The sequence below is a fragment of the Lepidochelys kempii genome, chromosome 3 (genome assembly GCF_965140265.1).
Source record: "Lepidochelys kempii isolate rLepKem1 chromosome 3, rLepKem1.hap2, whole genome shotgun sequence".
Classification (NCBI taxonomy): domain Eukaryota; kingdom Metazoa; phylum Chordata; order Testudines; family Cheloniidae; genus Lepidochelys; species Lepidochelys kempii.
This window is the reverse complement of record NC_133258.1, coordinates 190,060,570-190,088,169: the sequence shown is the minus strand read 5'-3', so window position 1 is coordinate 190,088,169 and position 27,600 is coordinate 190,060,570. Positions and strand designations below refer to the sequence as shown.

Below are 27,600 nucleotides of genomic sequence, written 5' to 3'. Positions count from 1 at the left end.
GCCTTCGAGGAGCAGTGGACGCTGTCTGGGATTCTCTGCTCGGTGTCCCTGTCAGGTTCCCTTTGTTTGACCCTTTGACTGCACTCCTGTTCTTGTTATTTTATTAGTTGTCCCCCGAAACCACTTGGCTTCCAGGTCCTGTGGATCCCCCGCCTTAGGCTGGGGGGGGACCCTTTAGCAGTGGGCGGGCTTCTGCCTGCCTACTTCCTGGATCCCAATAGGATCATTGGGAAAGTTTCATTTTTATGTAGTTGTTTATGCACTGACTGAGCCTAGATACCATGGAGATGAGCACATTGAAAGTACATAGACAGATGACTACTATGCACCTGGAGAGAAGGGGATTCAGCATACATTTCTGAAGTAAATTAAATTTGCCAGTCTTATTTGTTCATCACCTTTAACTGTACACTTTTACAGAATATATTAAGATGTCTGTTAAGTACAAATCTATCTAAGATACTTATATGCTTTCCATCACCCTACTATGTGAGTGCCTCACAAGCTTTAATGCATTTATCCTCACAGCACCTCTGTGAGGTAGAGGAGTGTTGTTATCCTCACTTTACACACAGAGAACTGAGATATAGGCTATGTCTATACTTACCAGGGTGTGTAGAGTACATACACTGCATACCCCCCTGCACACGTATAAATAGCAGTGCAGACAGAGAGGCACAGCTTAGATGAGTAAAGACGCACCGGAACCTTAGGCTGTGTACCCTACGTGGTTCTCCACAGGCCCATGCAGTGCCTCCCATATCTCTGCTGCTATTTTTAGCAGTGTGGTGTCCCACTGCCTTCCTGCTCCCGGAGCCTTTACCACTGCAGTGAAAGATTCCAGTAGTGGGGAAAGGCTCTGTCAGAGAGAAGGCAATATGGAAAGGTTTCAGCAGCTTCCTGCTTTTTGAAGCTTTTCTCCACTGCTTCCCCCCACCAGAGCCTTTCACTGCCACATATAGCTACATACCACAGTGTGAACACTTTCACTGCAGCAGGTAGCTACCCGTATCTTAAATGCCACCACCAGCGTATACAACGCCATAGAGAGAATAAGTGACTTATCCAAGATCAGACAGGAAACCTTTGGCAGAGCAGGGAATTGAACCCAGGCTAGCACCCTATCTGCTGGATATCTTTCCTCACTACCAGATGTGTGCACAAATCCCCAGTAGGTACATGTGCATGGCTAACGAGTCACCTACCTTGTCTTGTGCTGTGCATATCTGATGGTGTTCAGAGCAGGCACCCAGAAATATCACTTTGTTGGTGGTAAATCCATGTGGAGTTCTGTTTTCAAAGAAATTAAACTGAGGAATGTGTCCTAGTCATGTACTTAAATGGCACGTTATATATTTTTTCTTAGCAGAAGATTGTAATTGTTTCATAAGGGTTTCTTTCTCTTTCAAAAGTCCTTTCCTCCATGGAAAATCTGAGACATACGTTAGCCCAATCATATTTAGTCTTCCATACATAACATCAGTTTCTACTATCTATTGTCAATAGTACATAATCTATAACATTTTTTACTATTATTAAGCGTACATTGGGGCCAAGATTTTCAAAAGTTGGAGCCTAAAAATAGACTCCAAAGCCCATATATAGGTGCCTAAATTTGTAGCCTTATTTACAGAAGTGTTGAGCACCCAGCAGCTCCCAGTGAGATAAATGGGGGTGGGTGGGTGCTCAGCCTTTTTGAAAATGACCTCATTAATTTAGGTGCCTAAATATGGCCTTACAAGTCTGATTTTAGGCTCCTACTATTGAAAATCTTGGCCTGAACCCTCCAGTCCCACTGAGCTTTTTTCTTGCTTTTACATATTTTTTCATATAATCTTATGGAGGGACCAAACTAGCGATTATGTGTCCCTGAACCTTTGAAGGATCTGGGGTGGGATTTTTCAAAAGCATCTAAATGACTTAAGACCACAAGTCCCACTGAAAGTCATGAGACTTGTTCTCCTAAGTCACTTAGGCACTTTTGAAAATCCCATCCCAGATTTATAAAAACAAACATTAAATATTTTTGGGGAAAAGTTATGTTTTGTTGTGAAACGATTTGTGGGAGGGAACATATTTTGTAGTGATATTTTCTACGCTACCTCTCCCAAACCCCAGTATTTCAATTTATAGGAAGTTGGATAGAAACCATAGAATGAGATAGAATAAGTAATTATATTTTTTGAATATCTTCTAGAATCAAAGAGATGGGGTAAAAGAAAAGAGCCTAAGTCCCATTGGTTTTATTATGAGTTTTCAGTGCTTACTTACACATACACTTTAAAGATGTTTAGGCCTCAATCCTGCAGATGCCAATGTTGAGTACCTTTACATACGCAAGTCAGGTTACTCATGTGCGTAAGTATTGGCAAAATCAGAGACATACTGACTAGCGTGTATTGTCAAAGAGCGAAGACCATGATTATTAGGGTGTCAGCACATGCTTTTTCAGGCATAGGAAAATAGGATACTTAAACTTTAAGTATAAAAAAACAATCTATATTGGTAAGAGTATTTGTGTTCTTTTTTTTCTGATTAGGCAAAATGATGTAACTACCCTACCCACATCCTTTCTTCAGCCTCTCATATTTCCTTGACTCAGATATTTTATTTTTCATTTCACTGTGCAGTCTGTTTTCACAAGAATGGCAATTATAAAGGCTTTGGATAAGATAAAAGAAGAGGATTTCCGTGAGTAAGTATACATTAAAATTGTGTGTTTCTTATGTTGGGCTGCTTCTGTACAGAATTAAGATGGGGAAGAAAATATCAGAGGGAAATACACAAGCATCATTAATTGTTAAAAATCTACTGATATATGTAATCTTATGTATGTATTGGTCAAGAAACGTTGCATTTGCATGTCTTTTGTTGACATTAGAATGTGTCATCGTTATCTTTTAAGAAATAATCACAATGCTTCAATTAGATCACAAAGAATTGAAAAGTGAACATGCTGAAAACAGTACCTCCCTCCCCCAGATTATTTTATGGTTGGAAAATTTAGGGCTAGATTGTACCACAAGGGCACAACCTTAGATTATTACTGCATGGTCAAACTGCCACAATTCCATCGCTGCTCCCCTGTTGTACCCGCAGTAAATTACTATGTGCTCTGTGCTTGGAATGCTTAAAACTGACAATATAGTACAGTAGCAATAATGCCAATGCCAGCTATTCAAAAATCATGAGTCAGGTCCCAAAAAATCAAGAGATTTAAAAAAATACATTTTAGGTTTTTTATTTGCCTTCTGGCTTTTGAGCCTGAGAGTTCGTACTTTCAAGCTTTTCTCTGAAACAGTGAAGATTACTTATTTTAAAAATGATGCTAAGATTCTCACATAATTTCATGACTCTGGGAGCTGAGACTTTAAGAAAAATACCAAATATTTTGAGACTCACAATAAAATTATGAGGTGGCAACATGGTAGCAGAAACTTTCTAATATGCACTTTGCTGAACTGCACATAAATCATTGGTCTTTTCCCCACCTCCCAGCAAAGATTTAATAGCAGATGATGTAGCTAGGTTCTGTACAGTATTAAGAATTTCTTTATTTCTGTAAAATGTACTACAATACTTTTTGCTAGTATACTTTGAAGTATATATCAAATTATAGCATCAGTTGACAAAATAAATTAACAAAGCTCAATGTGTTTCATGTTTGGTCACTTAAAGATTCGCAAGGGGTCTCACAGTTTTTAATATGAATAGGGAGGCTATATTGTAGTCGTACTTTGCTTACATGGAAACAACTGCTGGATTAATTTTTGCTACAATGATTCAGCATTATGTTTTGAAATTGCTTGTCTTTTGAATCTCTCTTTTTTTTTAATTCAGGCATTTTCCATGTCCCCCAAGTTCACCAAAGAATATCTGTGCTGCTCTGGAAATTCAGTGCACTAATGGTGCAATTTTTGTGGCTGGTAAAATATTTCTCTTGCTGTTATTTTCTTTAAAATATGCTGTACGGTACCTACTATGTAACCAAATGGACTCCTGCTATTTATTATTACTCTTGTTATTAAGAACAGGGAAAAAGAAAATAGATATGCAAGAGTGAAGTTCTAATGAACTTCTCTAGAGAGGAAAAGAGATTACTTTTAACTTGCCTTTCATAGTTTCATAGTGTTTAAGGCCAGAAGAGACCATTAGATCATCTAGTCCAGTGGTTTTCAAACTGTTTTTCTGGTGATCCAGTTGAAGAAAGTTATTGATGCCCGTGACCCAACGGAGTTGGGGATGAGGGGTTCAGCGTATGGGAGGGGGCTCTGGGCTGGGGCAGGGGATTGGGGAGCGGGAGGGGATCAGGGCTCTGGGCTGGGGGTGCAGGCTCTGGGCTGGGGCCAGGGATGAGGGGATTGGGGCCTCAGGGCCAGGACAGAGGGTTGGGGTGCAGGAGGGGGTCAGGGCTCTGGGCTGGTGATGCAGGCTCTGGGTGGGGGTGGGGATAAGGGGTTTGAGGTGCAGGGCTGGGCCAGGGTATTGGGGTGCGGGATTATCTTGGGAGGCTCCCGGTCAGCGGCGCAGTGGGGGTGTTAAGGCAGGCTTCCTGCCTGTTCTGGCACCGCGGACTGTGCTGCGCCCTGGAAGCAGCCAGCAGCAGGTCCAGCTCATAAGCTCTTGCCCTCAGGCACCAGCCCTCCGAGCTCCCACTGGCAACGTGGAGCCGGTGCTTGGGGTGGGGGCAGCGTGCGGAGCCCTGTGGCCCCCCCTGCCTAGGAGCTGAATCTGCTGCTGGCCTCTTCCGGGGTGCAGTGTGGTGTCAGAACAGGTAGGAATTAGCCTGCCTTAGCTGGGCAGCACCGCCGACAGGACTTTTAATGGCCCGGTCGGTGGTGCTGACCAGAACTACCGCAGCCCAGTGTCTTATATTCCGCGACCTAGTACTGGGTCATGACTCGCAGTTTGAAAACCACTGATCTAGTCTGACCTTCTTCATATCGTAGGCCAGTAAACTTCACCCAGATACCCCTATGTTGAGCCCAATGACTTTAGTTAAACAAAAGCATTTTAGTCCTCAGGAGACTAATGACAGAACTGGAGAGACTGAGGTGCCGCCAATGGCTGAGGCCCCTGCAATGGCGAGATATATCCAGATGATTCTAGCAGGTGATCCATATACCCCCTTCCTTCCTGAGCCCCATAGGCGACCAGTTGAAGCCTTGAAGCATGAGATTGTATTATAATCATTATCAGAATACAGAGCTAAAAGTATTATAGTTTGAACATTTAAAGGGGAAAAAAAGGATATAAAATAAAATATTAAAATGGAAAAGTTAACATTCCATGGCCAGCTAGCTCTTCCATACTGCATATATGTAATATTTTAATTTACTGATTGGGCTGTGAAATATTTATTTTAATGGGACCAAAATAGCCCAAGTCTGTTGGCCTTCAAAGCATGCTGCAAAACACATACCTCTATTTTCACTGGCTGCTGCAAAGGTGGGCCTTTGAGAAAATTCATGTGTGGAGTGTGACAGACTGTCAGTTTCCTGCAAGGAGAGGTATGCATATGCTAGTTCAAACTGGATTCTCCAGGGACTAAGAGACAGACAAAGGATTTTTGGATAAATAGCCTGGTTTTAAACTGGCTCAGGGCCTTCTTCCTGATCCAGCAAATGGACAGGAGACCCTGGTACATGAAGGGCCCCAATCCTTAGGTTAGCCTTGGAAAGAATGGGTCTAATTGAGGCTCCATAGCACTGAGTGCTTAGTCTTAGCTGAAGCTATAATGAATTTATAACCACAAGGAATCCCCTTGGATGGGGATTTGAAGGACTGCTCCTGGCAGAATCCATGTTAGGATTAGGGTGTTGTTTGTAAGCTTATTAGCAAGCATGTAGGTTCTTTTATTGTTTTTAATATGTTTTCTCTGTAGTGCTTTTACCTTAAGAATAATACAGTCTTGCGTAGAAACCTGTGTGGTACCTTATAATTGCAGCAGTTACACCTGTTTAAGTGACTCCGACGAGAAAACAAGCAGATTCTGCTTGGGCAGCCTATCTCTGCTGGGGATAACACAGTGAAAGCAGGGAACTGTGCAGACTGGAAATACCCCAGTCAGAAGGGACTGAGACACAGGTCTCCACCCGAGAAAGGCTACGACTGGGCAGCTGGAAGCCTGAGAGTGGGTGGCTTTGCTGGACCAGTGAGGGGAAATACAGGTGCAGTTGCCCTGAACTATGACATGGAGGAAAGAGGGGCTTGGTGTTCTACAGGTGATCTCATATTGTTTTTATAACTTATGGCAGGGGCACCTACAGCCTTGGATAGGCATCCCTGTTTGTTTGTTATATAAATCCAGTTATATACAATGTGCAGGATTCTGTTCTCAGTTTAGGGTAGTGTAATCCAGTGTAGAGCAAAGAAACCTGTCATTTATAGTGGTGTTACTCTTGTTTTACAGCAGTATAAATGACAATCAGAATCTGACCCAGTGAGTGGAGTATATGAGAGTTGACGGTGTTTTCAGGACCTTCACTTTTGCATTTCCTGACTCTTAGTAAAAATTTGCAATATTAAAAGGAAACTGTCAAACTGAAAATCATGTTTTTCTGGCTTGGTTTTAGCCTGCTATTGTTACAAGTAACACCTAAGTTTATTAAAATTGAGAGAGATGTAGTATTTTTCTCTCTTAACATTTTGATTACTTTGTGCATTTGACAATGCTTTGTGCATATTCATTTCACTTTTTGCCCCACAGAAGCTGTATTAGTCAGTTTCCTCATTTGTTTGTGTGGGGTTTTTCACAGAGCAAGGCGGGGAGGGAGAAACACTTTTAAAAACAGGAAAATGTGATAGTAAAATCATAAAAGCTGACCAGGGGGCTGAGAGGAAGGTGTTGTACCTGTAACTGCTTTGAACTCTTACGCTTTTAATAAACTAGATTTCAGTTTGAAGGAGTCTCTCTAACTTTATATTAAAATAGGGTTTTTGCACCCTGCAATTCTACATAAATCAGTTCTTGCCATGACACACACTCTTATTTTTCATAGAAGTGAGAGATGGAAAAGACCTTTTAGATAACTCAGTTCCATCTCCCAGCCAGTTCAGGAGTGTTCCTTGATTGAAGCATTCCTTCCGTTCTGTGGGAGGTGTTGTATTAACATGTGATAACATGAGGCTGTGACTAGAGCAGATCAGAGGAATACAATTTTGTTTTATGGCAGATTTTGAGGTTTCTAAATTCAGGCTTGTTCCACATTGAAACAAAACTAAAACCTTCCGAATGTTTTCATGAAAATGGAATTGTGTTGAAATGTATGTTTTCTGATTGAAACCTGAGCTTTGTGATTTGGGAAGTGACATGTGGGTAGGTGTTTAGAGTATTGGGATGTGAGAGACCCAGGTTCAAGTCCCCTATCCTCCTGATTCAGGGCAAAGTTTTTCATCCCAAATCACTCTGAATGAGGCACGGGGATTTGAACATGGGGGCTTGTCTCACTTAAAACGGTACAAACTGCGCCAATATAGCGCTTCAGTGTGGACACTACCTGTCGTGCCAGGAGGGATTCTCCCACTGATGTAGTTAATCCATCTCCCCGAGAGGTGGTACATCGGTCAACAGAAGAATTCTTCTGTCGACCTAGCATTGTCTGCTTGGAGATTTAGGTCAGCGTAACTATGCTGCTCAGGAGGGTGGATTTTTCACAGTTCTGACCATTGTAGTTAAACTGACCTAATTCTCTAGTGTAGACCAGGCTTGAGTTTCCTGTTGACCTAATCATCAGGCACTAAACCTCTCTATCTCCTTCCCTTGGGTCTCCCAGATATGGCTCTGTGACATTGTACTCCATATATTTATGGAAATATGCTTATGAGTGTGAATATAATGTAACTGGAATATGCTTTATGCAAAAGGTCTCTTGTAAGGTATCATTACAAAGCTTATAATCTATTGAGTGTGTTCATCCTATTTGTTTCAGAGTAGCAGCCGTGTTAGTCTGTATCCGCAAAAAGAAAAGGAGGACTTGTGGCACCTTAGAGACTAACAAATTTATTTGAGCATAAGCTTTCGTGAGCTACAACTCACTTCATCGGATGCATTCGTATGAATTTGTTTGAATGTATCATTCTTGTATCTGAAGCTAGTAATATGAAGTATTACTCTGAAGTCCTATCATAATTAAGCAAAGTGTGGGCCATTAATGATGTCTTTGAATCTTGATGGCTTCCATTGACCAGGACAATTGGTTGTAAATTGCTCTGTTTACTTGTAAGCCTTCCTGTGTTCCTGTGAGTCAGGCCAGAAAGAATGGAGGCTTGGGATCTCCCAGGGCATGTGACCATGTCACCTCGTACTGGAATCCATCTTAAACCTTTCAGAGTAACAGCCGTGTTAGTCTGTATTCGCAAAAAGAAAAGGAGTACTTGTGGCACCTTAGAGACTAACCAATTTATTTGAGCATGAGCTTTCGTGAGCTACAGCTCACTTCATCGGATGCATACCGTGGAAACTGCAGCAGACTTTATATACACACAGAGAATATGAAACAATACTGTCCTGGACAGTGGGGTGGGAGGAGGTATTGTTTCATATTCTCTGTGTGTATATAAAGTCTGCTGCAGTTTCCACGGTATGCATCCGATGAAGTGAGCTGTAGCTCATGAAAGCTCATGCTCAAATAAATTGGTTAGTCTCTAAGGTGCCACAAGTACTCCTTTTCATCTTAAACCTTGTGCTTTTCCATTTGGAAGAAGGGGTGGGGACCCAGAGAGACAAAGGATTCCTGCCTTGTGCCAAAGCTATAAAAGGGGGTGGAGCAGGACATAGAGGTTGCCAGTCATGAGAAATCCCCTAGTTACTACCTGAGCTGGAACTAACAAGAACTGTACCAGGGGAAAGGATTGGGCCCAGACTAAAAAGGGGTCTAGTTTGTGAAAGAGGCTTATTGGAACATCTCTGAGGGTGAGATTTACCTGTATTCAGTTTTTTAAAGGTATTAGGCTTAGACTTGCGTGTTTTGTTTTATTTTGCTTGGTAACTTACTCTGTTCTGTCTGTTGTTACTTGAAACCACTTAAATCCTACTTTTTATACTTAATAAAATCACTTTTATTTATTAGTAAACCCAGAGTAAGTGATTAATACCCGGGGGAGCAAACACCTGTGCATATCTATCAGTGTTATAGAGCACGGACAATTTATGAGTTTACCCTGTATAAGCTTTATACAGAGTAAAACGGATTTATTTGGGGTTTGGATCCCATTGGGAGCTGGGTGCTGGAGATAGGTGATTTGCTGAGCGGTTTTTGGTTAAAGTCTGCAGCTTTGGGGTCATGGACCAGACCTGGGTCTGTGTTGCAGCAGACTAGTGTGTCTGACTCAACAAGGCAGGGTTCTGGAGTCCCAAGGGGGTCTCTGTGACCGAACCCATCACAGTCTCCCTGAAACATTCTGACTTTAATGAAATGATGTTCTAACCAGCTCTAACTGTGACCTCTCTGGCACATATCAGCTATCAGAATGGAGAGAATAGCTCTGATAGCGTTTTCCTATCTCTATTTTAGTTATGCACAGAAATCAGAAATTCAAAATTGAGATCCCTTGTGCCTGTGTAGTATTTAGTACATGGTGTTAATTTTAATGATTTAAAATAGGTGTGCAATATTGCTGAGTTACAGTTGCTGGAAATTTGAATTTCCTATCCGTAAGATGCAAAGTATCAGCTGTAACAATGCATTAGCATTGTTTTTTGCATTTAATTTAATTTAAAAAAAAGAAAAAGGAAGAGAAATGTGATATGATGCAGTAATAAATACACTAATTACATCCAAAAAACTATGTTAAAAAAAACAGTAAGGTGACAAAGTTAAGTACTCAAAAATTCCAGAATTAAGATTGCTGTGGAGCCTTAATTTGGCTCCCTGGAGCAGGTGTATTATCGTACAACCTTTAATTACATAATTATATACTATTTTTAACATGGGCCTCTGCCTCATTCAGTGAATGAGAAGTTATTTGATATTTCCTTTTACCTTCCTTTTTCAGTTGTGGACCTCCCTTTATTTAACATACACCATCCAAACCCTGCACTGAATACAACACTTTTAATTTCCTCCTGAGCCTTCCTGTTTTGCTCTCCCCATATTATGTAAATTATTATTAACAAACATGAGAATTTATCTTTCCAACACCCCTGTAACTCAAAGCACCCGTCCATTAGGGTGAGAGCTCAGTGGTTCTTACCCTATTTACTATTGTGGGCCCCATATGCAGCACTCTGAGTGGTATGTGGGCCACATCCACACAATATATATACTACCTATATGGGGATGTCATGTGGGCTGCAGCTGTGTGCTGATTGGGCCGTGTGGGTTGAGAACCACTGTGTTACAAACTTGTTTTATTGACAGGAAGGTACAACAAATATTCAAGGAATTTACCACAAACTCCCTGGATTATAGATGGAGAGCGAAAGCTGGAGTCTTCAGTGGAAGAGCTGATTTCAGAGCACCTAATGACAGCGTTTAAAGCAGATAGTGAGTGTCCAGCATTGTATATCTAATTCATAGTACTTGGGTTAATTTTTCTTACACATCCTGAAAACAACTCCCACAACTGGCCCATTGGTTACCAGCCTCAATAGACAGGCAAATTGAGTGCACATGGAGCGAGAACTACTGTCTCATCCTTCTCAGCTGTCCGTGCAAGCCAAGGCTGGTCCTTCCATAGCCTATGTTATGCCTGATCATTAAATAATTCAATGCTTGCTTTATTTTGTATAGTATTATTACCTTTTTAAAATTGTTCTGCAGCTGAGCCTGATCGTGCCAGTGGGTCCAGCATGCATGGTAGTCTGTTTTAACTCCTACACCTCTTTCTTAACAATTTATAAATGAATGCTCATTACAGAAGACACTATTTAACAATTAAGAAATGCTAAAAAGATTAATAACGTATTGGTTTATTATCTTATCCTTTGACTAGTGCAGTGTGAAAGTGAAGTAAGTGTGAATGTACTCATCCAGAGGTGAGTGGGGCTTAACTCCCAGGCAGGGTTGGGGCATAAGCGGTCAAGCCTAGTGTGTGGAGTCAGATCTTGCGGGTTGATCTGGAGCCAAGGGTCGGAGCTGAGTGTCAGAAGCCAGGAATTAGAGAAGATGAAGGAGCAGGGTCTGTTTTAGCAGCTGGCTGGGGATCCACCTAGTTGCACAGACAGATTCTTGGTGTCTCCTCCAGGCTTAATTATTGCACCTGGACCCATCAGGGACCCTGGAAGCACTGCCAGTCAGACCCTCTGTGGGCAACACATCCTGTGGTGCTTGGGCCTGCAAGGCTCGCAGCCTGTTGACAGCTGCTCTGCCAGAGCTGCTGGGAGGTGGTATGCATGCAGCAGGTTCTAGAGCTGCGGATCCTCATACTCCCAGCTGGAAAGCCTTGTTTATTAATTGCTTCTGTCTCAAGTGTTCCGGAATACCTACCTTGACCCTTTTCTCTTGGTCTTGTTTCACTGCCTTTCTGATGTGCATAGAGATCAACTGTCTAAACATGAATCAATTAAATAGGAATTTATCTGTAGGGGAGGGGTGCTTATTGTCCATTTCTTGGCCACCAGACTCAGGGTTAGTGACCATTAGGTACAAGGACAAATTTAATTTGAAATTAGCAAAATTCCTTTTCCCCCGCAGTTGTATATGTCAGAATGGACACTGGGAAAATCCCAAAGTAGTAATCAGGGCATTCTATTAGGGCAGGTACTGAGGGGCACCTGATTTCAGCATGCAGAACTCCCACAGCTGCTGTCTACACTGGCCTGTACATTAATGGTGAGAAAAGGTATGAAGGGCTGCTCCAACTGGTAGCTTGCAGAACTCAAGCAAGGGATCACCTTCCCCTTTCTGCTGCTGATGTGGTTAGTGACCTGATAGAACTAGTAAGTGCCCTGATGGTTGATGGAGATGGCTGGGTAGGCCTCACTGCTTCTGTCCCTCACTCACCTGGCAGTGGAAGCCGAGGAAACCCCATATACAATGAAGAGAGATGTTCAGTTTATGTGGCCTCCAGGGTTCTCTTGAGACAGTTCCACAAAGCTACTGTCATATCCAGAGTGTGATTTTTTAACATGTTCTTCCTAGGAGGGATGGAGGTGTGACTGCTCCTGGGCCAGGTTAACTGGGGAAGGGGTCAGAGGTAGGAAGTTACGTACCAATCTAATCCTTACCATACCTTGAGAGAGAAAAAATAAGTCTATTCCTGCAAGTGACACCTGAAGTTCCCTTCCCCTTCTGGCCAAGTGTATGGCTAACAGACTCAGAGGTAAGGAATCTTGCTGAAATCTTGGGAAGCTCATTAGTGTGTTTAGGATAAGAGTCATGGCATGAGGGGACAACAAAAGGCTGGAGTCTCAGATTGAGTTTAATCACAACCTTTAGGTATTTAACTCCATCTGGGTAAGAAAAGGAGTAGAGATTAGCAGCGAGTGGGATTCCTTTTAGGATTAAATTGCTCTTTCAAACTTTCTCAAGGTTATGATGTCCCTCACTCAGGCGGAGGAATTAGGAAGTCTCTGTTTGAGAGATGAGACAGTAACTCTCTCCAGTTTTATTAAAATAGAGTGCAGGCTACATTTTAAAATCAATTTAAACAGCTTTTCTTCTTTTTCTACAAACAAGCTGAGAAAGTTTTGATTAAAAAATTTAAAAGTAAAATCTCTCATTCTCTGTTCATATTTGTTTTTAAAGGTTTTAATTTTTCATCCTCGGGAAGAGAAGATGTGGATGTGAGAACACTAGGCAGTGGTAAGGTTGGAATGTCCCTTGATTAAAATCATAAATCAAACAAAATGGTGTCTTGGAGCTACTCAGACACATTTTGCTGTTTGTAAATGGAAAACTAGCTTGCGACACAAGTGCTACTTTGAAACATTCTCCCAATAACTTCATTGACATATTTACTTAGACACACAGACTGACATTATTTCATAAAAATAATTCTGTGTGAGAGAATAGACCTCACCATAATCTTCTTGGCTGCACAAATACAAACATTTAGAAATCCATAGCTTGTTATAATGTTCTATCTTGCATTTCCTCATTTGAATCCATTTATGTCACATTAATAAATATATTGTTTTCTATTATATAATTCACTTTTGCATCTTTTAGTTAGAAAAATGCCTGTTGTTCTTTCAAGATGATCATTTCACTTTCTGGATGTAGCTCCTTTAATCAGCTGTGCTAATACTTCCAATAGCTTTCAGCTACGCTGAAACAACTGTAGCAAAAAGAGTAAAAATCAATAATGAGGTATATTAGACGCTGGCTAATTTGTGGTATAATTCCAGGCATTGAGTATCCTGGGATCAGCGCTGGCCCAGAGCACAGAAAGTGCAGCCATTTCAACAGATGTTTAGTTGAGGGAGCTGGATTTAACATCATCTTGCACCTGGGCATTGCTGTAGGTGACAGAAAATAAGCTAATTAACTTTTTTCTTATTTTATTTTTTAATTAGAATAGACTTGTACAAGATGTCTTCTGGGAAGCAGTAATTTGCACTTACTGATAATACTTAGGTTTAGAAGCCAAAAAACGTCCCTTGTTACTTTCCTTCCATCTGATGGCCATGTCTCTGAAAGCCTCAAACCTCATATGTGTGTGCATAAGAGGAGACACATTTTTCACACCTTCCGACCTTAATGAATAAATCCAAACATTAATTTAGAACAACATGTTTTTATGTTTTATGACTCTGTGCATGTTGCCAGGAAGGCCCTTTGCAATTGAGCTTGTGAATCCTCATAGAATACATTTTACTGCCATGGAAATGAAGGAACTTCAGCAGGTAAATCATTTGCACTTCATGAAAATCATAAAGCACATGTAATTTTGTAACAGGACAGCTTTGCTAACTAACTCCTTTTCTGACGTCACAGAAAATTAATAACTCTTCAGACAAAATAAAAGTTCGAGATTTACAGCTTGTTACCAGGTCAGTATTTACTGTCTCTGGCAAGGGATTTCAAAATGATGCTTTGGGAATTCTGCAAACATCCTCATTTATACAGCTCTGTAGTTATGCTTATATGTGATTCATTTCTTTTGTTTAGAGAGGCCATTGGACATATGAAAGAAGGAGAGGAGGAAAAGACAAAGACCTACAGTGCCTTAATATGGACAGATAAAGCAATACAGAAGGAAGATATTGCACTTCTAGATGATATGAAGGTATTTGTATTTTTTTTGCTTTTATAGAGCACCTGTCTCTTGGTAGGTAGTGCATGTGTCTCTCTTTTTCTCTCTCATCGTGTTTTATTGATCATGGGTTCCTCGCATCCTTTTATTCTAGGGCTTATTGTATCCACTCTCCCATTTGCCATTCCTCTTATGCTGTTAAATCTACTCTTTCCTACCACACAGTCACTGTTGCTGTGCTTCTCCTTCACCCAGGATGACCATTTATTAGCCTACTCAGAGACAGATGATGTGCCAATTAACAGACAGCACAAAGTGCTTCTGGAGGTGGAAATCTCTCTACCCAAGTGCCCTTCGTGCCATCTCAACATTGCTAAGGGTAGACGAGCAAAACGGAGGAGGAGGTTAAAACAGAACTAGCAGCTACAGCTTATCATAGAATCTCAGGGTTGGAAGGGACCTCAGGAGGTCATCTAGTCCAACCCCCTGGTCAAAGCAGGACCAATCCCTAAATGGCCCCCTCAAGGATTGAACTCACAACCCTGAGTTTAGCAGGCCAATGCTCAAACCACTGAGCTATCCCTCTTCCCCTTGTTTTGTCCAGCCCCAGTCAAAGTCATTTTGGTGACAGTCACAGCAAATAAATCCATGTTCAGATGGCAGTGCAAAATCATGCAACCCAAAGGTCTGACACAAGTATCTGAAGTAAAGAGAATGTAGTGGTGGAATATGGACCAAGTGTCAGCTGGTGAGACACATTGTGTTGAGATACGCTGGCTGGTAGAATGCCCATTTCTATGTTCAGCTTTTGTAGTGTTGGAACATTGGCCTAAGAGTCTGGTAGCAAGAGCATTCTCAAGTAGAGACGACTGTTACTTAGTTTTTATTCCAAAATTTGTGTGTTTTGGGTTGAAGTATTAAAATGCATGAGGACAATCGGTGCTCAACATTTTTTTTATCACACTAGAAAAAGATGCTTCCCAAATCAATGCCTCTTTTTGTAGAGGAAAGCTCTTTAAAGAAATGTGATGAAATCTTTGGTCGTCTCAGCTCTGCTTTCTAAGTCTTATTTGTGGAGGGTTGGATGCAGTTTACACAAAAGACTTTAATTTTTTTGAGAGTGCCCTGAGGCTCTCCTTGAGTTTGTAAATCCTGGAGTTATTCCAGCAAGAGACTATGGAGATTTCAGGGTTATTATGCCTCTGCATTTGTGGTTCCACTCGCCTGTATCCACCTGAGGCCTTCCCAATAAGACTTTAAAAGATAGCCGCCTCCTTTTTTCTTTGATATACTTGGAGGAAGACTGAAAGAAGAAGAAACACTTCTCAGAAGATCCTTCAACTACCAGAATATATTGTTAAAAAGTTGTCTTATATGAAAAGAAAAAGCTATATATGCGTTAATTTTGTTTGTGCACTGTGTTGGACAGTTCTCTATTTGTTTTAAATTCTCCAAAAGGAATTAAAGATTGATCAAAAAACACCTCTGCGGGTTCTTCACAGAAGGCCTTTAGCTGTAAGATCTCGTGTCATTCATACGATGAAATCCGAGTACATAGATGACCATCACTTTCGCCTGCATCTGAAAACTCAGGCAGGGACGTATCCTTTAGACCTACTGCATGATAAATTTTAGAAATAGTGTATTGTTACCATGGACATACAGGGGGTGTTTTCTTTTGCAAGTGCTAGTGTAGTCTGTGTATTATAAACCCCTGATTTTTCAGCAGTTCATATATTGGGTTTTAAGGGTTTTTTTTTTAAGTTTGCTTTGAGCTGAAACATACAAGTTACAAGCTCAGAAATGCAATTGGTATACGTTGTTTTGCTTCATAACAAAAAAAAGCCCCTCATTATTTTCAAGATACAGGAGAGCAACAAATGTATAGATATATACAGATTTCAGGCCCTTTATCTGTAGTTTAAAAATGGAGTGTTGCAAGCCTTTGGCATATTCTAGACTGTGATAAAGATTTGTGCATGTTATATGCCAATTGCTGAATTTTTTTGCCTATATTTTCACTGAAGTCTTCAGTGGTGATTTGAGGGCAGCATTTGGCTCTACATCCATAGTATACCCTAAGCCCTCAGCTTTTTTTGTTTTCTTTTAAGTAAAATCTCTCAGTATTGAAGTTAAGTATCAGACATGGCCAATAGTACTTTTCAGATTGATTTGGGTAGTAGCATTATAAATATGCTGTGTGTTCTGAATGGATGTGTTAAGAAATTCTCAGTTTTGCCTGAAAAACACTTTTTAATCCATCCTCTTGGTTCTAGTTCTTATATTGGCCTCCAAACACTGTGTGAATACCAAGAGTCCTATTCCAGCTTCCATTGAATCAGCAGAAATGTGTTTCATCCCCTAGACAGGGGTGGGCAAACTTTTTGGCCCGAGGGCCACATTGGGGTTGCAAAACTGTATGGAGGGCTGGGTAGGGAAGGCTGTGTCTCCCCAAATAGCCTGGCCCCCGCCCCCTGTCGGCCGCCTCCTACTTCCCACCACCTGACTGACCCCTCAGAACCCCCAGCCCATCCAACCCCCCCTGCTCCTTGTCCCCTGACAGCCCCTTCCTGGGATCCCCTGGGACCCTACCCCGTATCCAACCCCCCCTATCCTCTGACTGGCCCAACCCCTATCCACACCCCCGCCCCCTGACAGGTTCCCCGAGACTCCCACATCCTATCCAACCCCCCTCACCCCCGTTCCCCCTCCCCTGACTGCCCCCCCAAGAACCTCCACCCCATCCAACTGCCCCCTTTCCCCTGACTGCCCCCCGGGACACCCTGCCCCTTATCCAACCCCCCTGCCCCCTTACTGTGCCACTCAGAACAGCATGTCTGGCAGCTGCGCCACTCGGACGGAGCCAGACACGCTGCTGCACTACTCTGCAGGAGTGCGCAGCCCCGCCGCCCAGGGCGCCGTTCGCACAGCAGTGCCACTGCGGGGGGAGGGGGGCAGTGGGAGAGGGACCAGGGGTGAGCCTCCCCAGCCGAGAGCTCAGGGGCCGGGTAGGACTGTCTCGCGGACTGTAGTTTTCCCACCTCTGCCCTAGATGCAATGGAGGGCATGGGGGAGGTTCAAGATATGTAATTAATTTGTATTTGTGAGTTTGTTAGATCCTGGGTTAAATGTATTTGTTTTTGTTTTAATATTTGCCTAACACTTAGGTTCTAAGAGTCTGTTTAAGGAAAGTTATCAATATGACTCACTCATTTATTATCTGAGAAATAGTTATATAACATTTTTAAAATGAAACATAGATTCATAGATATTTAGGTCAGAAGGGACCATTATGATCATCTAGTCTGACCTCCTGCACAACGCAGGCCACAGAATCTCACCCACCCACTCCTACAAAAAAACCTCCCACCTGTATCTGTGCTATTGAAGTCCTCAAATCGTAGTTTAAAGACTTCAAAAAGCAGAGAATCCTCCAGCAAGTGACCCTTGCCCCATGCTACAGAGGAAGGCGAAAAACCTCCAGGGCCTCTTCCAATCTGCCTTGGAGGAAAATTCCTTCCCGACCCCAAATATGGCGATCAGCTAACCCCTGAGCATATGGGCAAGATTCATCAGCCGGATACTACCGAAAATTCTTTCCTGGGTAACTTGGATCTCACCCCATCTAATAGCCCATCACAGGCCATTGGGCCTATATACCATGAAACTGTTCTAATGACTGAATATCGGTATGTAGTATCGGTTGCTACTTACTGTAACGGGTTTAGAATTTAGCAAAATGTCACTACCCAGTTTAAAACAAACAAAAGGATGGATTGTGAGGTATGGTAGCTTTCAACTTTAGAGCTAGATCCCAAAAGCTAAAGATGGCAACAGCTCCCACAACTGATTTTGCAAACACTTACATTGTATCTTGGATCAGGAACAGAAATAGATTTTGGTATTTCTGCTTTGTGTTTTTTGCCATATCCTTTTCACCTTTCTACATTAATCAGCTCCAGTCACGCAAGGCCCAAACTCACTTTTCCTTAAGCAAGATCTAGTTACATTAAAGAGTTTGTACATGGAGATTTTGGAAGAACAAAACCCAATATTGGCTTCCTACTTAAGAGAACTGCTGACATTCTGGAGCTGGATGTAGAGGTAAACGGTTCATAATATATCAGGGTGGCCAAAAGGCGGTTTGCGAGCCGCATGTGGGCCTTTCACAATTAAAGTGTGGCTCGTGGAGCCCTCCCCCCCATGCACACCCATTCTCCACCTACCAGACTGGTGTGGGGGGAGAGCTTAGGGCTACTGCTCTGCGGCACAGTGGTGGGGCTAGGGGCTTTTTCCAGAGATGAATGGTGCCTGCTGAGAGTGTGGGGGCACAATTTAAAGGTCGGCCCCCCCTTGAATCATGCCCCCCAGGTATGACCCCCTTACCCTCAGTGGCCCCTCCCTGCAGCTCCCAAGTGTTAGCTCTGCGTGGAGAGGCAGTGGCAAACAGCTGGGAGCTGCAGGGAGAGGCCGCTACCTCTCCCCAGAGCCGGCTGTAGCTCCCAGCTTGGTGGCTCCAGCAGTTGCTATGGAAAAATCGGGGTGGGAGGAGGACATGACCCCACATCCCGTCCCCCCACATTGCTTCTGGCTTCTGCCCAGCAAAGAGGGAGGTCTTGGGGATTCAGCCTGGCGGGGCATGTGTGCCGGGGTTTGGGACTTCCAGGGCTCGGGGCTGAAGCCCCACTCCTGCTGAAGGCACCTCCCAGGGTGCTGAAGCCCTGAGACAGTCCTGCAGGGAGTGGGGAAGCCCAGAGCCCGAGCAGGTGCACCCCGGCTCTTGAACTTCTGAAGATCGTCATATGCAGCTCGGAGGGTCAGTAAGTTTGGCCTCCCCTATAATATATCCTATCTTGAGGTCAGCAAAGCAATTGCATTTGTAAGGGTTTGTCTACACATGAAAAATAATCCAAAAGAAGGTACGGTATGAATTTAAAGCAGATTAACTATTGCAAAATGGATTAGGCTCCTTTGAATAAGGCAGTCTTATTCCAAAATAAGAGCATCCACACATGGAGTTGATCAGGATAGCTATTCTGGAATTATGCCTTGTGTAGACAAGCCCATAAGCTGTATGTATAAACTTTCTTGCTTTGGCCTAATTAACAATCCTTACTGCCATTAATGCAAAATATGATGTTAATACAAAATAATTGTTAAAATTTTAAACACATCATTGAGCCATATGCTCCAATGATGTCATAGATGTGCTTCACTGACGTCTTCGGGGCTCACCACGGGAGCAGGAATCTGCTTACCGGGAGCAGGAATCTGCTTACCTGGAATCTGCTTCCTGGATATATTGTGCTTATTTAAACTCTGGCTTTATAATGTTCATCAGTGCATGGTGGAGTGTAGTTTAGCAATAGGGAGTTTTGCTCTGTGTATTAAGTGTGCCATACCCTCTCCCTTTAACAGAACTTCTGAGAAGTGGGGCTGCATCAGAAATAAGAGAAATGTAACCCTTCGTATCAATGCCACTGATTCAAATGCAACACTGGATAACATCTGACGCCTTGCTGGTAGCCTCAGCTTGGTTTCTAATTGACACCTATCCCTATTACAGTTTCATTACCCTGATAGCAAATGGGCATGAAGACTAAATTTTTCTTGTACCAAAAGATGGTCCCTGCAAATCAGGAGTTAGACATATTGGTAGGGCAGAGTATGGGAGGAAGCCAGGGCTGTACCAGATCTTAAGATGAAGGGAAGTTTTTGCAAGTATTAAAAACCAGGCATGATCACTAATTTCACATTAAAGAGGGAAATAGAAAATGACTTAAGTTATCTGATCCCAAATTCTTAAGCCTCTGTCACAGAATAAACACCACACAGTTGTCTGTTTGGAATCCTAATAACAAATCTTTTAAATTATAAATGAATTCCTGGTGTCATTGAAATTGGTAGGAGTTTGGCTTCTGCACGCAGTGCGGCCAGGATTTCACCCAGACATGTTTGAGGAACTGCACGCGTGCTACAAATTTGTAATTCTAGTGTCATAATCAGTATTGTCATCTGACTACATATATTGTAAAATTTAGTGATTTACTTAAGAAAACGATGGACTAAAATAAGTTATTTGGTTTCTGGAATTTCAAATGGAATTGCTGAAATATAATTGTAAAAAGTTACTGATACTGTGGGGATTCTGCTTTCCTAACATTTTTAACTGCAGAGAACAGCATAGGCTTGGACTTAATATTTAAACAAATGGCTGCAGTTTAATACTTTTTTAAATGTGAAACAACCAGCATCAGGATTTTATCTTTGCTGACTGTATCCCTGTAAAGGGGAGTGGGTGAGAAGGAGCCTGCAAAGACAACTGCTGAACATGAGCAACTAGACTGCTAGACTGCAGTTGACAAGCGCTGCACTCTCGCTGAATGGCATCACTGCAATTATTGCACACAACTAGGAAAGATGTCTGGGGGCTTGAAGATAATTAGTCATTTTACTAATAATGGATTTTAACCTCGCCCAAGAACCTAATCTTTTTATGAAGATGTAGATTAGGTAAGGAGTAGGTACGATTAATTTAGGCAATCTTGAAGCCAGGGTGTTTAATGTGCCATCATTGTGACCCCTACTTGACAAATGCCTGATGCTTCATTAGTGACGGGTGTGCTGCCTCGGGAGCAGAGCTGGCAACAAGTTTATGCCCAAAGGGAATTGGCCGTGAGGCCAGGGGAGAAGGATAATCCCAATTCCATTACTTGTTAGACTTGCTGTTAATAAAGTATGTGTCAAATATGATTTGTGCATTTTGACCAGAAGTAATGATGACTTAATCATCTGACCTACATAAAATCAGCCACCTTATTTTTTGAATGAATTATACGTGTCGAGGAGTCATATTTGGGGAGTGATCAGACTTTACTCAAACACTGCCCACAGTTCCAAACTCCATCCTCAATCCCATAATAGCTGGATCTTTCTGCTGTATTGATCAGCAATAACAATAGTTATTAATTACATTTAACTCACCCTAATCAGCCTGAAATACTGTTTAGAGCTGGCTGGCTGCAGCCTCAGACCAACATCACTGCATTAGGTCACACTTAGAAAAGCCTAGTGTAAACTGTAAAGGTTAAAAGCTTTTTGGCTTTTTCAAAATGCAAGCGTACACTCTGCCAGAAGCATATGGGCCACCAAAGAAATGCAGATACCCCATGCCCCTGTGTACTAGCTCACTCCATCTTCTTCTTGTTTCTGAGGAGCAGCCGTGTTAGTCTGTATCCGCAAAAAGAACAGGAGGACTTATGGCGCCTTAGAGACTAACACATTTATTAGAGCATAAGCTTTCGTGGGCTACAGCTCACTTCTTCGGACGCATAGAATGGAACATATAGTAAGAAGATTATATATATATACACACACACACATACAGAGAAGGTGGAAGTTGCCATACAAACTGTAAGAGGCTAATTAATTAAGATGAGCTATTATCAGCGGGAGAAAAAACTTTTGTAGTGATAATCAAGATGGCCCATTTAGACAGTTGACAAGAAGGTGTGAGGATACTTAACATGGGGAAATAGATTCAATATGTGTAATGACCCAGCCACTCCCAGTCTCTATTCAAACCCAAGTTAATGGTATCTAGTTTGAATATTAATTTAAACTCAGGAGTTTCTCGTTGGAGTCTGTTTTTGAAGCTTTTCTGTGGCAAAATTGCCACCCTTAAGTCTTTTACTGAGTGGCCAGAGACGTTGAAGTGTTCTCCTACCGCTTTTTGAATGTTATGATTCCTGATGTCAGATTTATGTCCATTTATTCTTTTGCGTAGAGACTGTCCAGTTTGGCCAATGTACATGGCAGAGGGGTATTGCTGGCACATGATGGCATATATCACATTGGTAGATGTGCAGGTGAACGAGCCCCTGATGGAGTGGCTAATGTGATTAGGTCCTATGTTGGTGTCACTTCAATAAATATGTCTACAAAGTTGGCATCGGGCTTTGTTGCAAGGATAGGTTCCTGGGTTAGTGTTTTTGGTGTGTGGTTGCTGGAGAGTATTTGCCTCTAGTTGGGGGGCTGTCTGTAAGCGAGGACTGATCTGTGTCCCAAGATCTGAGAGAGTGAGGGATCATTTTTCAGGATAGGTTGGAGATCTTTGATGATGCGCTGGAGAGGTTTTAGTTGGGGGCTGAAGGTGATGGCTAATGGCGTTCTGTTATTTTCTTTGTTGGGCCTGACCTGTAGTAGGTGACTTCTGGGTACTCTTCTGGCTCTGTCAATCTGTTTTTTCACTTCAGCAGGTGTGTATTGTAGTTTTAAGAATGCTTGATAGAGATCTTATAGGCGTTTGTCTCTGTCTGAGGGATTGGAGCAAATGCGGTTGTATCTTTAGAGCTTGGCTGTAGACAATGGATCGTGTGGTGTGTCCTGGATGGAAGCTGAAGGCATGTAGGTAAGTATAGCGGTCAGTAGGTTTCCGGTATAGGGTGGTGTTTATGTGACCATTGCTTATCAGCACAGTAGTGTACAGGAAATGGACCGCTGTGTGGATTGGTCCAGGCTAAGGTTGATGGTGGGATGGAAATTGTTGAAATCATGGTGGAATTCCTCAAGGGCTTCTGTGCCATGGGTCCAGATGACGAAGATGTCATCAATGTACTCTACTTGCGCTACATCATAGGACCTAATCACATTACCCACACCATCAGGGACTCGTTCACCTGCACATCTACCAATATGATAATGCCATCATATGCCAGCAATGCCCCTTTGCCATGTACATTGGCCAAACCGGACAAAGAATAAGTGGACACAAATCTGACATCAGGAATCCTAACATTCAAAAACTGGTAGGAGAACACTTCAACCTCTCTGGCCACTCAGTAAAAGACTTAAGGGTGGCAATTTTGCAACAGAAAAGCTTCAAAAACAGACTCCAATGAGAAACTGCTGAGCTTGAATTAATATTCAAACTAGATACCATTAACTTGGGTTTGAATAGAGACTGGGAGTGGCTGGGTCATTACACATATTGAATCTATTTCCCCATGTTAAGTATCCTCACACTTTCTTGTCCGCTGTCTGAATGGGCCATCTCGATTATCACTACAAAAGTTTTTTTCTCCTGCTGATAATAGCTCATCTTAATTAATTAGCCTCTTACAGTTTGTATGGCAACTTCCACCTTCTCTCTCTCTCTCTGGATCTTTTTACTATATGTTCCATTCTATGCGTCCGATGAAGTGAGCTGTAGCCCACAAAAGCTCATGCTCTAATAAATGTGTTAGTCTCTAAGGTGCCACAAGTCCTCCTGTTCTTCTTCTTGTGTTATGCTGCTTCGCCATGTCTTTTTAATAATTTGTTCCCCTTTTATATTAAAGTTATTCTCTTGTTAGTATGCAGAAAGCGCTACTGGCAAGTCTTTCCTAAAACACCAGCTCTCCTGATCTAGTGATTTTGCTTTCCACCCCCAACCCTCTTTCTCTTTTAGTCTGTTGATGTTGATTGGCCTCCAACCCTGAATGATTAGAGTCTTTCATTCAGAAGAAGAGTGGGAAGAGGAAGAGTGACTTGACTCTCTTATCAGGAGCTAACAACAAATTGAACTGTGTACCGTATGATAACTTGTTTATCTCATGCAAAATATTTCTGTTGAACATTTGGATCATGTTGATCTGTCAGGTTTTTTTAATTGGCTTAAAAACTCAGGATCAGTTGATGCTTGTTCAATTAATTTGCAGCCTTATTGTAAATAAATTACCATCCCGTGTAAAGGGGTCTCTGACAGGCTGTATTAATAGCAGTAAATGGTTTCTTTTAAAAAAATTTAGAGAGATGTCCAAACCCTGATCTTTGCAAGATATACCAAATATGCTTTCCTGAATACTGTTTGAAACCCTTTGATTGAAAAGAGAAGTTCCCCTCCCTGAAACCACACATACCATATATCATCTAATTTTATTCCTAACCAGAAAAAAAAAGTAGACACGTTTATATCAGATACCATAAGCATAATCTTATCTAGATGTTTGTACTACTTCCCAGATCAGCAGTCTAAAAGCCTGTTCCTAAGTACGCCAAAAACTATTCATATAAAGGATTTGTTATAGTCTGATCCTGACAATTCTCAGTTAATATGGAATTCTGAAATCAGTGGGACTACTCCTGGAGTGAGGTACTGCTCAACATGCGTAGGGGCAGCAGAATCTGGCCTACAATATTTCCCCCATATATGTACTGGTGCTGGTTGGATTTTGACTATTGTAGGGGAGAGGGGGTGGCTAAAAACCTTATACCCAAAAATTCAGTTCAGAAATTCAGGAGGTGCCTCATGAGATTTGTAGTTCAAGTACCTCATACTCCTATTCTCTTCTGTAGGCCAGGGTCCCTGACCAGTCTACATCTCCCATGTCTCCCCTCTTGCTGAGCCCCTGTGTGCAGCATGAGAGATGTAGTCTGGCTGGGGAAGCCACCACATGAAGGAGAGTGGGGACATGAGGTGCCCCAACTACAACTCTTTGAGGGACCGTACTGGCATTACTGAACAGAAATATTTGGGGTTTTGGCTGACAAACATGTTGCGGTTTTTCTTGACATAAGCTGAAAATTCCCACAGAAAGTAGCCAATTTTTTTGAAAAATTTCATCTAGTTGAAAACTCCATTTTCCATCAGAAAAACAGTTTTAATTGATTTTTTTTTATCATGCCTAGGCTATACTTACTATGTTCATTGATTAATTTTATTTTATTGTGCTACTTCTTTAGCATAATACTGGCAGGTCCAAGTTCCTCTGCAAAAGAGCCGTAAAAGTAGCCATCTGTTTGTGTTACATTTTGTGTGGCAGGATAAAGAGTTGCAGGTTTACACCACATCCCACTTCCTGTACAAAAAGTGCAAGACAGATAAAAAGTTCAAGTCATGATAGAATTTTAGCATGAAGTACAGAAAAGGCCTAATCTAAAGAAAGCAAGCTAATTCACTACCCCTCTGGCTCTACCTGCAGTAGGAACGGGGAGGCTGTAGTATATGTGGCTTTCTGGCATTTTTATGTCAGCAAAAACATTTGAGTCCAGTCTGCGCTACCAGTGGTGAATCATAAGGCCCCGCTTTGCCACTGTAGCTGAAGCGAAGGTATATAGAAGCGTATGAAAACTTGTGTATAAATTAACAAGCCCCCACTTTAATATGTGAGTGTGAAATGGCCTCACAGGTTGTAACCCAAATCAGAAATTAAGAGGACTGCCTTACAACACATCTTGCTACATTTGATGAAATCAAGACTGAGTGAGTGCATCATAGAGCTGTTTCTGCTCCTATGAAGCACAAAAAGATGAATACAGATTCAGGAAGAAATTGAGGGGATTTGGAATTATTAAAGAGGCTTTGTCTTAAAATGTTTCAGAAATATGTCAGGTATTCTACAAGACACACTGCTATTTATGTGGTGGTGGGGGGAGGAACTGTTGGGTGGACTGTACCCACTGCTAGCGTCAGGAAAGACTCATTAAATTAGTTCCTCTTCTCCACTATCTCCAACATGTAAACATGGATGCAGGAGTTCAAAAGTACATTTCTGTTTCTTTCTAGAATCAGGAGCATGATTTAGACTACAGGTTTTGTTTCTAATATAAAAGTAACTATGAGCAAACGCTTCCAGCAGTAGTTGACTTAGATAATCATCTGTGTGAACAGTTACAAACATTAAGAAAGGAGCCTATGTGAATGATGGAAAACATAAGAAATTGAATGTACAAAAGAGAAACCCCGTGTAATTGTCTTGATTTCTTGAACCTATTAATAATGATTTCTAAATTCCAAAATCTATAGGGAAAAATCAGCAGGAATAGACATAGCAGATATCACACAACAGCCCCTCCTGTCTGCTACAAAGCTAAGAAGGCAAAAAAAGAGAGAGAGCACGCTGCTAGTGCTGTCTTAGTACAGAAGATGACTCTGGTCACCATTCTCTCTAATATAGCTTGTGCTATGGGAGCAATGAAGACACCATTTAGAGCTAGAGTGTAGCTGGATGATGAGATTGTAAGGGCTATTTTAAAATATAGGGTCTAATCTCCCTTCCTCGCATCCACAGAGTTCCCAAAGATCCTGAATCAAGACAGGCTTTCTCTAATATATCTGCATTGGGGGTGAAAGTAACTTAACTGACTTACTGGTACAAGAGTAGCAGGGGTCCTGGGCAGGGGGGCATGCCTCTGGGCCCCCAGAAGGGGTGGGGCTGAGGCCAGGGCCAGACTTCTCCAGTCAGTATTGCCCAGCCCGCACCAGCAATTGAAAGGGTCTGGGGTTCCCAGCTGTTGGTATCATGTCAGTGGCGGCCAGGAGCCCCGGGCCCTTTAAATCGCTGCTGGGCTCCTGGCAACTACCACGCCAGAAGCTGGAGCCCTGGGCCCTTTTAAATCGCCAGGCTCCGGGGCAGCTGCCTCTTTTGCCCCCCCAATACAGTCAGCTGTGTACCAGCAGCCACTTTCTTACCGGTATGCCATACTGGCTTACTTTCACCTTTGGGTGTAATGCACATGAAACTAAGGTGGTAGCCAAGGTGCCTATACACATAACCATCCAATTATGTTCATTGGCTATGTAGTGAAAGTGATCACATAAAATATAAAGAAAATTTTGAAAAGCTAATGTAATTTGTTTTGTGACTTTGTTAAAATCTGAAGGTTTAACAAGAAAATAAACCCTTCTCTCCTTCAGCCTGTGTGTTTGTTCGTAATTTACATTGCAGAACTGGAACTAAAATAAATTATAGTTTTATTTTAAAAACATCAGGGCAAAACTTACCCTTTCAAGTAGTGTCACTGAATTAAGGTGATGGCTTGTGTGAATAAAGGGAGCAGGATTTAGTCTATTATAGAAACTTATCAGATCAGAAATGTAACACACTGAAAGGAACTATGCAAAGAATGAAAACAAAAGTTGTTTCATACATTGCAACATTTCAGCCCAAAAACAGCTTAGTGTGTGTAAAAAGTTATTAACATTGACTCAGAAGGAACTCTAGGCATCACTAAAAGTACTCATTTCCCCCATGTGTCCTAAACTTATCTTTCCTAACAAAACATATAGCTTTTTAGAATTGGCTATTCTGTTCAGAATCTAATGTGGGGCACTGTTGTCCCTCAAAGGTCATAGGAACTGGGCAGCCAATAAGAAAATTGACATTTAGCCCAGCATTGAACATCCTTACACTTGCGTGATGGTTCATTTAACTCAACAGGACTTGGTGTGGGAATAAGGATTTGTAGGATCAACTCCCATAAAGCAGAAGAAAAAGGTATTTTAAAATAACTAAAGTGGGTGATGTGTGGTATATCTAGAGAGCATCATCCCTACTGTTCACTACTCCAAGGAAAACGTCCCCTGGACCTTACATTTCAAACAATAGCTGTGCAGAGCTGCCCTCTGAAATACAGGCTTCTTGAAGGTGTCAAGGACACCCAACAACTGAGCCCCTGCAAAAATATCAGGAGTCATTTTTC

The 27,600-nt window shown here is 42.0% G+C and overlaps 2 protein-coding genes across 7 annotated transcripts in view; one reads left to right on the top strand and one right to left on the bottom strand.

Moving 5' to 3' along the window:
• The window catches only part of PUS10 (pseudouridine synthase 10), an 85,062-nt gene extending 58,248 nt beyond the window's left edge, over positions 1-26,814 (top strand). For all 5 annotated transcript variants that reach the window (XM_073339367.1, XM_073339365.1, XM_073339366.1 and 2 more), the window contains 10 exons: positions 2,631-2,695; positions 3,841-3,926; positions 10,362-10,487; positions 12,690-12,746; positions 13,713-13,789; positions 13,881-13,936; positions 14,055-14,172; positions 15,598-15,740; positions 18,144-18,243; positions 23,588-26,814. In XM_073339367.1, coding sequence (XP_073195468.1) covers positions 2,631-2,695; positions 3,841-3,926; positions 10,362-10,487; positions 12,690-12,746; positions 13,713-13,789; positions 13,881-13,936; positions 14,055-14,172; positions 15,598-15,740; positions 18,144-18,243; positions 23,588-23,626 — 867 coding nt within the window. In that variant the 3' untranslated portion in view covers positions 23,627-26,814. The remainder of the gene's footprint in view (positions 1-2,630; positions 2,696-3,840; positions 3,927-10,361; positions 10,488-12,689; positions 12,747-13,712; positions 13,790-13,880; positions 13,937-14,054; positions 14,173-15,597; positions 15,741-18,143; positions 18,244-23,587) is intronic.
• REL (REL proto-oncogene, NF-kB subunit) overlaps positions 1,207-27,600 on the bottom strand; it is a 69,024-nt gene continuing 42,630 nt past the window's right edge. The window contains exon 11 of one of the 2 annotated variants that reach the window (XM_073339363.1): positions 1,207-1,290. In XM_073339363.1, the coding sequence (XP_073195464.1) occupies positions 1,237-1,290 (54 nt within the window). In that variant the 3' untranslated portion in view covers positions 1,207-1,236. Of the gene's footprint in view, positions 1,291-23,148; positions 24,978-27,600 lie in introns of those variants that run through there. The other variant, XM_073339362.1, reaches the window with a different exon arrangement.